The 14365-nt window shown below is 31.8% G+C and overlaps 1 protein-coding gene across 1 annotated transcript; it reads right to left on the reverse strand.

The window, feature by feature from the left end:
• Window positions 1-2133: 2133 nt before the first annotated feature.
• On the reverse strand, window positions 2134-14314 carry LOC132725758 (exocyst complex component 1-like). Its single transcript, XM_060710943.1, has 14 exons — window positions 13095-14314; window positions 12669-12805; window positions 11708-11803; window positions 11169-11232; window positions 10390-10586; window positions 9338-9463; window positions 8611-8712; window positions 7860-8102; window positions 6732-6881; window positions 6403-6505; window positions 5096-5247; window positions 4143-4250; window positions 3170-3237; window positions 2134-2773 (listed from the first exon to the last, which is right to left on the reverse strand). The coding sequence occupies exons 1-14, from the start codon at window positions 13225-13227 to the stop codon at window positions 2626-2628; spliced, it is 1827 nt and encodes a 608-aa protein (XP_060566926.1). The 5' UTR covers window positions 13228-14314; the 3' UTR covers window positions 2134-2625.
• Window positions 14315-14365: the final 51 nt, after the last annotated feature.

Below are 14365 nucleotides of genomic sequence, written 5' to 3' on the forward strand. Positions count from 1 at the left end.
CCCAATGCAAAACCCTGGCAATATGTGTCAGGGCACTTGATGACAAAGCTTCTGAGAAAGTTTGGTCAAAATCCGTTGAGAAATGTAGGAGTTGCGCACAGAATAAATTGTTCACTATATATTTTATATAAGGAAAAAAAAAACAAAGGGCCATAATTAGTCAAATAATTATCTAATCGCAAAACCCCGACAATATGCGCCAGGGCACTTGATGACAAAGCTTCTGTGAAAGTTTGGTCAAAATCCGTTGAGAAATGTAGGAGGACTTGCGCACAGAAGAAATTGTTTACGCCCGCCCGCCCGTCCGCCCGTCCGCCGACATACCTCAATCTAATAACCAGTTTTTTCCTTCGGAAAACCTGGTTAAAAAAAAAAATGGCTGCCACTCATATAAGGTTATTAACAGAACTATCTTTTTGATGTATAGTTAAAATTTCTTTTGGATGATTGTTATTTTCATCAAAAAATGGTACACTCTACAGAAAATAACTATTTTATCCTAGATTTTTTTCTGTATTATATGATGATGGGCCTAATAAGGCTTACACTCCCGGTAGATAGTACAACCAGGATAGAAATTATCAAACAAAAGAAATGATAAGAAAACTAGAAATGTGTCCATAGGACACGGATGTCCCCACATGCCACTGTTCTGTCAATCTTATGACAAAATATTTTTTGGACTACATGTGCCACAAGTTGAAAACTAAAAATCAACAAAGGGCCATAATTCTGTTAAATTTGGTCGCAGCAAAAATTCCTTCCTTTACTACCATCTACACATTAAGGTTGTTAATCCCTGGAAGTTTATGCAAAATCTGCCATTCGGTTTAAGAGGAGTTGCGTTCACAAAATTTCTACATAGTAAATAATGAAAAAATAAAAAAAGGGCCATAATTCTGTTAAATTTGGTTGCAGCAAAAATTCCTTCCTTTACTACCATCTACACCTGAAGGTTGTTCATCCCTGTAAGTTTAAGCAAAATCTGCAATCCGGTTTAAGAAGAGTTGCGTTCACAAAATTTCTACATAGTATATAGTGAAAAAATCAACAAAGGGCCATAATTCTGTTAAATTTGGTCGCAGCAAAAATTCCTTCCTTTACTGCCATCGACACATTAAGGTTGTTCATCCCTGTAAGTTTAAGCAAAATCTGCCATACGGTTTAAGAGGAGTTGCGTTCACAAAATTTCTACATAGTATATAGTGAAAAAATCAACAAAGGGCCATAATTCTGTAAAATTTGGTCGCAGCAAAAATTCCTTCCTTTACTACCATCTACACCTGAAGGTTGTTCATCCCTCTAAGTTTAAGCAAAATCTGCCATCCGGTTTAAGAGGAGTTACGTTCACAAAATTTCTACATAGTATTTAGTGAAAAAATCAACAAAGGGCCATAATTCTGTTAAATTTGGTCGCAGCAAAAATTCCTTCCTTTACTACCATCTACACATTAGGGTTGTTCATCCCTGTAAGTTTAAGCAAAATCTGCCATACGGTTTAAGAGGAGTTGCGTTCACAAAATTTCTACATAGTATATTGTGAAAAAATCAACAAAGGGCCATAATTCTGTTAAATTTGGTCGCAGCGAAAATTCCTTCCTTTACTACCATCTACACATTAAGGTTGTTCATCCCTGTAAGTTTAAGCAAAATCTGCCATCCGGTTTAAGAGGAGTTGCGTTCACAAGATTTCGGGACGTACGGACTGACGGACGGATGAACAAGTGCAACGCTATATGCTCCCACATTGTGGGGGCATAAAAAAACAACGTTATTTTATAAAGTTTTCAACAATAAAAACTTACGTCGTATTGTGTTTACATCAGTGTCCAATTTATCATTCTTGTATGTACGAAATAACGTCAGCTTGTTTATGAATGAGTTGTTTACTTAGGATGACGTCATTACGCTGCTTACGGATTGGCGCCGTTTTGTCAAAATATTTATTAACTGATATGGATCTAACATGTCGCGTTAGTGTATTTGAGATATTACTTCAATATTGAATGAAAAGAAAAAATTAAATGAACTTAAAATATAAATAAAAATGCTTTTTATTGCTGCTTTAAAATGCTTTGAAAACTAATGTATACCATCGAGGGTGAAAACATAAAAAAAATTTCCTTCTTTGTCTATAGTGACAAATTCACGAGAGTGTTAGAATTTATCTTTTTGTACTAAAATATGAAGGATATTGTCACAAAAAAAGGGTTAAATGTATTTATCAAACAATATTTTAAACTTAAATAAATATCATTTTCAATAAATTCCTGAATTTAAAGGAAACTAAAATTTTTGAAATTGGTATAGAAAAAAAAATAGTGACAATAATCGTAAGATCAAAAATTTGTTCCCTTTCGGGTTTGAACCCATGTCCAAATGATTGTGAAGATACCGGTAGGTCATCTATTTTCTAAATATATTTTTCGAATTTATTTTACAGTGACAAATGGCCCAAAGCCTGTAAGCATATAGCTATCCAGATATACAGTTACAACTAGTCAAATAATGAGACATTTCCCTAATTTCTGAACAACAGTAAGAAAGGAAAAGATGTGTACATTGTAAACTCAAACTATAACGAAGAAACTATAACAAAGAAATGTGAATTCAATTATTTGTCAGCTAGTTCAGAAATAAAAATAAAAAATCTTTTTCACAACAGCATTTGTGTTCAGAATAGCAATAGATTTTGAAACACCATCTAAATACAGAGACAACAGAATTACACAAGTACAAGCTATACCTGGGATATGAGTCATCATCTACCAATCTGAAATTTCGTTGTCATGGAAACATAGCAAATAAAAACAATTGAATACTCCCAGCCGGCAGAGGTCACTTATACACACAGGGAAAATTTTATAGCTGATGCACATTAACATAGAATTCCTTCAAATTGATTTTATTTATATGATAAAATTTTCAAAAATTACCTATATAAGTTCTTTTCCCTTTTTTAAAAAAAATATATAAAATCTAAGAAATAAAGGTCAGTCGGGAATGAAAATAACATATCCATTCTCTATGGTTAGAAATCTTTCTAAATGTACTTGTGTGAAATAGACATGAATACATTATTAATTCAAGGCACTTTTAATGTGTTCACCTAAAGAATTTATCAATTTTAAGACAAGTTTATGTTAAATATATTGTAACATATACATACTGTATTGTAATTTTAGGTTTCTGTTTCATCCAGATATCTCCTGTATCTTCTGCTTCATCCACCACTTCCTAAAATAGTAATTTAACAAATATATCACTTGCTATAATAATAAACAAATATACCACTTGCTAAAATTATAACAAAAATATACCACTTCCATATATACTAATAAAATATACCACTTCCTAATGTTATAACAAAATATAGAACTTCCTTAACAGATTACAAAATAAATACCATATCCTAATATTCTTAAGATATGTTTTTCTAGTATTTCATAAAAGATGAAAACTCAACCTTAATACAGATAAACCTCCACACATGTTTAGAAGGATCCAATAGGTACATGTATCACTAATTAGTTTTAAAATCAAGACGATGTGTCTACAACATTGGAAGTATTTGGTTCTGGTACATCTCTGATACTCTTTCCTTACATGAATATTCCTAGCACTAATAAATATGTCTGATACTCTTTCCTTACATGAATATTCCTAGCACAATTAATAACTTCTAGTCAGTTCAATGAAAATATATGCATATACTGTAATGTAAATAATTTTAAGAAATACAAGAGCTGTCAGTAAGACAGTGTGCTCAACAATTCTCAGTACTTCATCGAAAAACAAGAGCCTTGATAATTAAAAAATTTTCTAATTTCAAAAAGGGCCATAATGCTGTCAAAATCTATGTAAGAGTTATGGACTTTGGACAGTGACCTTTTCCTTTGCCTTATTTTATGTGTGACCTTTCAACCCATTCCTTTTAGAAGTCTTGGAGATACCAACTTGTACTCAAAAACTTAACCAGTGTTGCGACAGTGTTGCAAACATTGACCTCTTTGACCTATTCTTGGAAAAGTCAAACAAACAAGAGTTGTTGGCAGGACAGCATGCTTGACTTTTCTAATTTCTAGGTAAGTACAATAGCTCCCCTATATTCTTTGAATAGATGAGCCAATTATAAAGTATACCTGTAAAGCTGAAGGTTGAACATCTGACAGTAGATGGAAGAATTTACAACAGAAATCCTGCTCTGCTAAACATACAGGTTCAAACTCACTCAATACCTTGTCAAACACCTGTAATTACAACATACAAACATTTAAATGTTTAAACTTCATAAAGAAAACTAGTCCTGTAATTTCACTCAATAGCTACAAACATCTGTGATAATTAAGTATATATGGGAGTAATATTTTACTTCATAAAATGTGAAGAAATCTTCAAATGAACTTAAAGTATTCTCTTTTCTCAGTTTTAGTTAAGTACTAAGTAGCAACTCATTAAGGTAGATTTATTCTGATTTACACCTTCGTTATATTTATCTTCCTACTTTTACAAAATACTTTTAATTATTTGTGTATCATTTCCTGATGGGTTTTTAATAAATAATTGCAATCATTAAAACAATATTTCAATCATAAACAGGCAGTCACTTCCTACCTAGTACTAACAAACACACACAAGCAGTAAAAAACATTGTCAAGCAAACATGGAAGTAAAATTGAATGCAAGACTAACATTCTCTGCTGAATTTTCTCACTTGTTTTTTTTGTTTTTGTTTTTTTTAAAAAGAGAAGTTCACTGTATTAGTTATTTCTGACAGGTTATATGGCTGTATAAACAACTGTTTAGAAACAAAACCTGAGTCACTAGGCCATAAAACCTGTCAGGAATATTTATAAATAACATATATGTGAACTAGTCTAAAATATAAGATAAAACTTCAAAATGAAGTTTTTCCAAGTTCACTTATAGAAAAAATAACTGTATCAATTCATAATTTGAAATATTACTTCAATTCAAGTATTTCAAACTTTTACTGAATAATGACCAGTTAGACAGGGACGGTAGGTGGTGTTTTCTCTTACTTTCATTATTTACATGTCTCCCTTAATTCTCTTACATATCCTACAATAACTACCTGGTCAAACAAATATCTCATTGACATGTCAGCGTCTGTCCCCTGCATTACTGACATGGAGTCTACACTGTGTACAGAACCTGCTCGTTTCTTACTGTCCAATGGTGATCCTATGCTAGCAGATGATCCCGATAATTTAGCTCCGCTCACATCTGATAAAACAAATAATCATTAATGTGAAAACTCCATTATCTTTTAAAAAAATCTTGTTGTATTTCCATGGGATATTTGGAAATGTCTTTGTTAATACCAGATTTTACAGTGAGAAGGTTCCCATTTATCTCACCTAACTGAGAGCATGGCATTTATTTCAATCATAGAATAGTGAAATATAGGGGTCAATTAGGTGTCTGCTTCCATCAATCAATAACTTAGAAAAAAGGTACATGATAAGAGTTCAACATAGAACAGAGCAAGTGTAAACAATAGTTTGTTTAAGTTAGTCTCACTGTAATGTGGTCCCACCAAAGAAATTCTAACATCGGTCAATATTGTAGCAAATCAGTTATTTCCGAAATTTTATTTTTTCAAAATCTAGGGCATTAAATTATTTACAATCACTCATCCTTTATGGCTATGTACTAAATTCCAATTATAAACAGTTAAAAATATTGAATATCTAATATTGTGAAAAATAATGTTCCGGAAATGACCAATTTGCTATGATATTGGCCAATGTTAGAATTTTTTGGCTGGAAACTATTACCTTAAGACTACCTTAAAATCAATTTTTTTTTAAGAATAGAAACATTGTAATTCATTAAATATGGAAACTTTCTACCTTTGTAGAGGATGTGCCTTTAAAGCTACATGCCTTTAGTTGGGTCAAAATTTTTCAATAAAATCAAACTTAAGGAAAATTTAATGAACTTTTAGGAAGGTAAAACGATTAAAGATTCAAGTAATATTTTACATGTTTTTTGCGATTAATGACTGATTTTTCAGTATTTACAACTATTTATGCATATTTTGATTACATTTTTGGTAACTGACGTGGGTTGTAAGTGCCATTGAAAATGTGTAAATGGCTTCCTTTTGGTTTCTTCACAATATTAAACATTCAGATACATTTTCAAAATTTTCATGAAAATTAGAATGAATCTGGAGGCGTGCTGCTTTAAAGGTAAAATACAGAATCTGTTATTATCATAACCTACTTATATAAATTTCTCAATTATGAGAAGTTATAATCCTATGTAAGACACAAATATATGACACTGAGAAACAAGCAGTATGATATTAGACATACAAACCACTGTGCTTAGATCTCCCTCTGGAATATGTATTAAATTATTAATTATACTTACTCAGTTTAGCTTTATCTCCTTTACCCATCATAGTCTGTCTGGCACATTCTAGAAACTCTTGTATTTCCTTACTGTATAGCTTTGACAAATTTGTAGCATATACCTATGTATAAAATGTGCAATTTGAACAAATCTGTGGCATGAGAAATGGACAACTGAAATAACTATAATTCAAAAAGATATTTTGGTCAAATATAGATATTCTTGTTCTAAGTTTAATCACAACTTTAAACACATTTATAGCAGATACCATACTTTTTAATTTTCCTTATTAAAAAAAATTATCTTGTTATTTTTTTAAAAGAAAATCTCTAAAGTCAGAAGCCTACCTTGGCTAATTCTTTAAAGCTGTTATGATCCGCTTGTTTAAGCCATGCCATAAGTTCTGTGTATGGAGTAAGATCTCTGTGACTAGAATGATGTTGGGGTAACTTCAGCTCTGATGAATGTCTACTCAATGTCTCACCTAACTCGTTCCCCTATAAAATAAACAACAATCTTACTTTACCCTTTACTCTGCTGAAAGTTAGCAATCAACATATAAACAGTCTAATAAATGTTCATGTGATTTAAATGTCTTAATTACTGAAAATAAGCAGTCAAACTGAACAATATTATCCATCTGGCTAATGGATATGCAAGCTGACCTGGCCATTAAATGCTAACATGGATTAGTAACAGTTGTTACTAGTATTCTCTTGCCACGGACCTTGGATACACTTGTGTAAGGAAGCTATCCAACTGGCTTACAAAACATTGGTGGTTCCTCTCAGGTGCCCTGTTTGTGCCTGAAATAATGTAGACAGGGGCACCTGAGATCTTCCTCCAACGATTATACTGGAATGTCACTATATGACCATCACAGAGTCAGTGTGACTAAAAACCTATCAGCAGCAAAATAACAACAACAACATTCAAAACATTGGACTACATATTTGTGATTAATTTTTGCTTATAAGATTTTTTTTCCATTATTATATAATATCATAGTTGATAATACATGTATTAATATTATAGATATCCTATTATAAAAGACATTAAAAAATTAAAAAAAAAAATTCTATTCCAATTTAAGCAACCTTTATTTAATTAACCAAATAAAACTGATGTGAAAGTTTATAAAGATAGTGTTAATAAAATGGTAGAATCAAATCCCAAACATTTAGCTTACATGTACATGTCAAATTCAAACATATCATAAACTTATTTATCTGGTTTTTATATACAATGTTTTAGCATATAAAAATATGAATGTTTCGTATATTTCCAAAGTTTCTGTAGATTGACGAACAATTGTGGATCTCTGTGAACAATTACAAGCTCAATTAAACAATGACCTTTCTATATACATCTAATATAAACCCCTGACATAAGAATCAACAATGGACTGGGAGTAATGTGATAACAAGTAAACAAACACTAAGATGTAAACACTAGAATATAAACAAAAAATCTACCTGGTGAATGAACAAATTATTTAAATGATGGATAAGCCTCCTGGAGAAATCTACTTTCAATTTATTAAACTTTTTCATCTGTTCTTCTACAGCTGCCAATTTAAGGAGTGCATCATGTATACTGGCATGCCGACATCTCTGTAGCTGTTGTGCTGCCGCGGTACAGTCTAGTATACCGTTGGGCGTGGACAGATCACCTTCTATCAGGGATTTTACATACTTGTCATCTAAATCTAACTGGTTCTACAATGTATGTATATGTTGTTTAAAATTATATTTGCAATGATCCAAATTGTTTAAATGCATACATGTATACAAAAATTTGTAATGTAAATTTTTGAGTTTTAAAATATTAAAAAGTCAAAAAATGTTGGACTCCATTGAAAACTATTGATATGACAGGAACTGAAATATTTTTTCGAGATCAATGTTTCATTTGTTGTAATTCTACATGTAGATCAATAATTTATGTACAAAATTACAAATCATTTGCACATTTTCTTGAATAATTATTGTAATTGTGGAAAATGACCTAAAATTTAAAACACTATTCACTAAAATCAAGGCAAGAATAGCACAAAAACACCTTTTACAATTTTTTAGCAAATTCTAAATCATCTTTTGTATATCTTTCTGTTTTTAGTGGTGCTCCAGTTGACTCAAATTTTATGTTTTCTGGCTTTTGAACCTCAGTTGAGTTCCTTTAATCTTTTCTCTTTTTAACCTATAGATAGAAGTTATATATACTTACAACAAGGCTTTCAATTTCCTCCAACATTTTCTGATGGTTATCATTCCTTACAGACAGTAGAGTATCCTTGTCCTTCATTACTTCCATCTGGTCCTTTACTGACTGTTATATAACATATACTAGTTATCATTCACCACACTTGTCATTTAAAATAATGTTAATTATTCATAGCTTGATTATCAATCTATTTAAGAAAGCCTTCCAAAGTTTTTTCCTTTGCAGAAACAAATCTATTACAGAATACACTTGTTATCATGAAAAAGTATCTTTACTTTCATGTGTTGATTGGAAATTTATCTTAAAGACCAAATTCAATTCAACAAAACAGACTTTTACAAAATTTATTAGAACAATTATTAACCAATGCTACTACAATTAAGGCATTTTACAAATTCTATGTGTGAATAATGAACATCCATCCATTAATGCAGGAAAATCTACTGCTGTAGAACCATCAACCATCTGTAAGCTAGCATGACATAATTATGTAGCTAGCTCACATAAAAAACTTCACCGGTTTGGAAATGTAAATACAGTGCTTTCACAAGTGATCCAAAGACATTTACAAACCTCAACCACATGATCATGGAGGTTACATATACTAGTATAACTATTATAACTATGATATACTAACCATCTCAGTAATAGAATACTTAGATTAATGGAATAAAAAAAATGTACACAAAAAAATAGAAATGATACAAATTGTGATAAATGATATGATTACCTGTAATATTCTATCATAAGAATCTAGTTTACTCTCTATATTTTCTGCCTGTTGTATGCCATCATCTAGAAGTCTCATTAAGTTTAATACTTGGTCTTCACTTCCCATTATAGAGTGAATGTTTGCCTTAAAATACAACAATAATAATGTACATGTGTAACTGCTAATTAGATGTATAGTGAACATACTATCAAATATGAATCTATAATAAGCATTGACATCATTATGTGCTGGATTTTTCTTTGATAACAGTAGTTATTAAATCTAACAAAATTGATAATAAGCTCGTTAATAAATCTAACAAAATTGATAATAAGCTCATTAATAAATCTAACAAAATTGATAATAAGCTCATTAATAAATCTAACAAAATTGATATTAAGCTCATTAATAAATCTAACAAAATTGATAATAAGCTCAATTTTGTTAAATGTCAATCCAATCTGACCTAATCTACTTGAGGTTTTTCTTGCATATAGATCTGATTTCCACCGTACCGTTTCACTGACATTGTGATTTGGATTTCCCAAGAAAGCTTTTTTTAGCAATGCAATCAAACTGTCCTTTACAGATAGTCATTAGACCAAGTATCAAATTAACATTGTCCATGGAAGTAAAACAAATTGTTGGAATTTTTGTTAGAAAAAAAATGTTTGAAGTAATTTGAAACCAATAAACTGGAAATAATTGACTTGATGTTTAATGGGTTAGATTATTTTGCCAGGCTACTTGAAGGATATATGGACAAAGCCAGGTTTGTTCCCACAAAATCATGAAAATTACCTACTCAGTATTGGTTTTCTAGCAGTTAAAATTAAAAACCAAATCGCTTTCAAAATTATGAAAGCTCACCAATGATTGGCTGTTTGAAAGGATACAACCTATAAAGGTGACAACCTATTAGTGGATGTCAGATCCTAATTAATTAGGAGCTGATTTTAATCAGATTGATGTCAACCCATACAACAATAACAATAATTTTTTAAAGATTGCCAATAGCTCTTTTCACAAGTGCGACCTTGACAAATACATAACATTTAAACAGTAATTACCCCATCAAGAACTGAGAGTTGTTTGGAGAGTTGTTCAGCAAAGTTTTCAGCATTACTGATGGCAGCATCACAGTTTGACATTAGAGATTCTAAATCTGATTCCTCTCTTGCTGACAACGCCTGATAATCTTCAAGTTCTGTTGCTATGGCAACACCTTCCTGCGTTGCCTGGCCATGACTGGTAGGCTTGATAATTTCTATCAGTATAAACAATTAACTGATAAAGTTAGTACATGTACATATAAAATCAATTTGCATTATTTAAAAAAATATATCCCCAACAGTGATTTATCACTGTTTGGAGTTTGGATGCTAGGAATCATATCACGAGGACGTGATAAAATCACTGCTTGGGATATATCATTTTGATTCTAACATAACATCGACAAATAAATGCTGCCATACCTGACTGATATCAAGCTAAATTGTGTCTGAACTGTTTTTGTACTTATTTTCAGCGCATCGCTCTTTTAATGACTATGTCACATGTTTAAATATAGATCATCAACAGTGATTTCATTGCATATTTACACACATTTTCTGTCCTTCTATGTTCAAAGGGGTTAGATGTGGGTCATACACAGCAATACATTTAACACAGTGATTTCACGGTTCCGACACAGGAAAAAAAACCTAGATGTCCGCGTATGTGGAAACTTTGAGGGCACAAACTAGCACCTTGGTATAATTACTGACCTTCAGAAAGTTACTGGATAGCTAACTGATGATGAATTCTGAACCTGTAATACATAACAAATAAAACCTTGGTTTGTACTGACCTTCAAGAAGTCTTTCAGGAACATTATTGAACTCGGGTTTCTGTACAAGATGTCTCTGTGATAACTGAAAGTAACAAAAAACAGACAAGATTACCATAGAATTCAAATGATCTGTGTAATGAATTATCAACCTTAAACTCATTTTTTGGTAAAATTCATTATTACATTGAAATTTTCAATTAAATACTTAACAGCTATTTCAACATTATGCAGGCAAAATATTACCATTCTATATTAACGTACATGACAGCAATCCATCCTACACTTGACAGTATGAATACACATGACAATGCAATAACTTTCCCTAGTTTAGTCATTTGATCAAGTAAATAAGTTCGAAAAGAAACACATTTTTATCTTTAGTGCAAAACAAATGTATTTTATCCACTGCTAAATAATATCTGAGAGGATTCAATAATAATTCTTCATGATTTTTACAAACATATTGTTCCTCTTTTCCTCTTGATTAAGGAGAAACAATTGATATTTAAAATTCAGATAAATAATTGCATGTTATTCCAATGTTTGACATAAGTTACCTTCCATAAACAAGAAATAAAAGATTCCTTATCCTCCACGCTACAAGCTGTCCATTTATAGATCTTCTCAAAATGTAGATCAAAATCTGCTATCTCCTGTTCAAAAAAGGAACAACACATAAAAGTCAAACCAAAATTATGATCTTAATATTTCGAAACATTATGAAGATGCAGCTATCACATTTTTGAACAATTATAAACTATTTCAACAAACATGGTCATTTTCATTACTTCATTCATAATAGAGAAAACAAATTGAATAGATTTCACCTAATCCATGATTCAAACATTGAATAAATCATGAAAATAATATTTCAGGCAATACAAAACTAGAATAAAAGTGAAATAAAAAAGAACATGATAGTTTACCTGATGTTTTGTGCATTAGAGATTACAAGCCTATCTATAAACTTTTAGAGTAGTTTACTTAAAAGACAGAGATATTGGGCAACTATTCTACAGCCAAATATTATCACCTACGTGCAATAACTGGTTAACTCCCATTAAATTTAGAAGGACTTGTATCATAGTTTGGGGACCTTTCTGTTTAAATATGTCTGAGTTAAATCGTATACATATACATGCACTGTGCGTTAACTAGAGTGCAGGTATTAGTTACCCGCAATATAGAGCATACCCATTGATTGGCTCATTTTTGCTTGGGATCACTTATTGTGACGGCAGAGAAAGGGAAAGCGACAGAAATGTCATATTTAGATGCTCGTTCATTGGTTACTTTTCTCCGGGGTTTCATATTGTGACAACAGGGAACGTGTTTTTATGGTTGACTATGATACAAAAGAGGAAGAACATCAAAACACTCGGCAATCTGATAAATACTCGGGGCTACGCCCCCTCGTACAAATCAGATAGCCTCGTGTTTCGGTGCTCTTTCTATGACTTAACCCATTACTGCACTATGGTGACAATATGTCATCTTTTATTTTTAAAGGTGTATTACCTTTGTTTTATCCTTCCCATCAACAGCCTTCAGTTCTCTCAATGTCCATGTTACTTTTTTCTTAAAGTTGTCTCCCTTCTCTGCTTTCTTTATCTGATACACATGTACCTGTGTGTTACCATCAACTCCTGTACTTACTGCAATATACATTCATTGTTTTTACTAACAGTTTTGTTTACACATCTAATGATACTGTATTTCACTGGAAATGGAAACCTTACAATCTGTACAAGGGAAAGTATATAAGACATATAACACATTTTCAAATACATGTAGATTGGACAACACCTGAAACGATTCCACTCCAGACTTGTAGTTGTGTAATACAAATTACAATTCAATGTAATGTCAATGAAGATAGAAGGTCAACATGTTACTATAATTATAAAGAGGTTTAACTCAAACAAGTTTAAAGTTAATATTTACATGCTGCACAGAGAAAGCTGCTCTTGCTACTTTTCTTCTTTTTGCCTGCCTGAGTAACATTTACCAGACCAACCAGTCTTTCGTCATTCGGCAAAAATAAATCCTTCTGTAGTGTGTGTTTTATTGTTGTCATTGTTTGATCTCACCTGAAATAGTTCATAAACTACTCATAAATGCCATGTCTAACACTATAACTATGTATAGTACAAACAACACTTTGATTTATAATCTATACTCAGCTATAACATTGGCCTACAAATCCTATTGTAACTTGAAAACAATTGCCACAGGGTGAGCAAAATTTAAAGCCTCAAGCCTGACTGGTGTTTGAGTATTTGACAAAGTATTTTTACTGCAGCTCTACCAATTGACCTACCATTACCTGCTTAAGTTACACATTTTCTCCTCTATCATGTTCATGAAGTTTTTTTACAGTGATAAAACTGCCAAGTGTGCACAGTCCTGGCTATAATAAATATATAAATCCAGAAGAAAATTTTCGTTTTAACTATCAATCTATGTTTTATAAGTCGGCAATCTTCACTTAATTGAAACTGGGATTTTTATATTCACGTTAAAATTGAAAGAAAACATGTTTTAACTTTTATGACAATGGCACAGATGCAACATTCCTGTTACAATGTTAAAAGTCGATAGGACCTGACAACACTGGAGAATAGCCGGGAATAGTCTGACCCCAAATTTCAACGAATTATTATGGATACCATGACTCTTAAGAAAAGTATACATTGCTTAATTTTCAAAGCATTATGCTAATGTCATAGTTCAGAACTGACCACAATTTAAGAAAAAATATTTGTCATAGGCCAGATGGCTCAGTCAGTAGCTGTGGAACAGTCAGACTGCTAATTTTTTCACTGTGACATTTTGCGCCCAACATGGGACTGTGTCTGCATATAGCTCAGCGTTTAATTTACATTGCTCTGTAACAAGGACAGATTTCAATATAGTGCGGGAGTATGTCATAGTTCAGAACTGTTCACTATTTAGGGAAGATGTGCATTTTCTTAAAGTGCCCGGATGGCTTGCTCAGTAGTCCAGCCGCGGAAAGGCATTCCAAGGTTCCTAGGTTCAAGTCCTGGTCAGGCTGCACATTTTACTGACCCTGTGACATTAAGACCATTTATATACAAAAGAACATTTGAAATCTTATGCCAGTTGGGTTATATTTCTCTTCTAAACACCATTTACTATGGACAAAAAATTACATCATTTCAAAACAATTAACAGGACAGACAATGTAGGGGAGT

The sequence above is a fragment of the Ruditapes philippinarum genome, unplaced genomic scaffold (genome assembly GCF_026571515.1).
Source record: "Ruditapes philippinarum isolate M1 unplaced genomic scaffold, ASM2657151v2 ctg20364_1_1_1_1, whole genome shotgun sequence".
In the NCBI taxonomy this organism is placed as follows: Eukaryota; Metazoa; Mollusca; class Bivalvia; order Venerida; family Veneridae; genus Ruditapes; species Ruditapes philippinarum.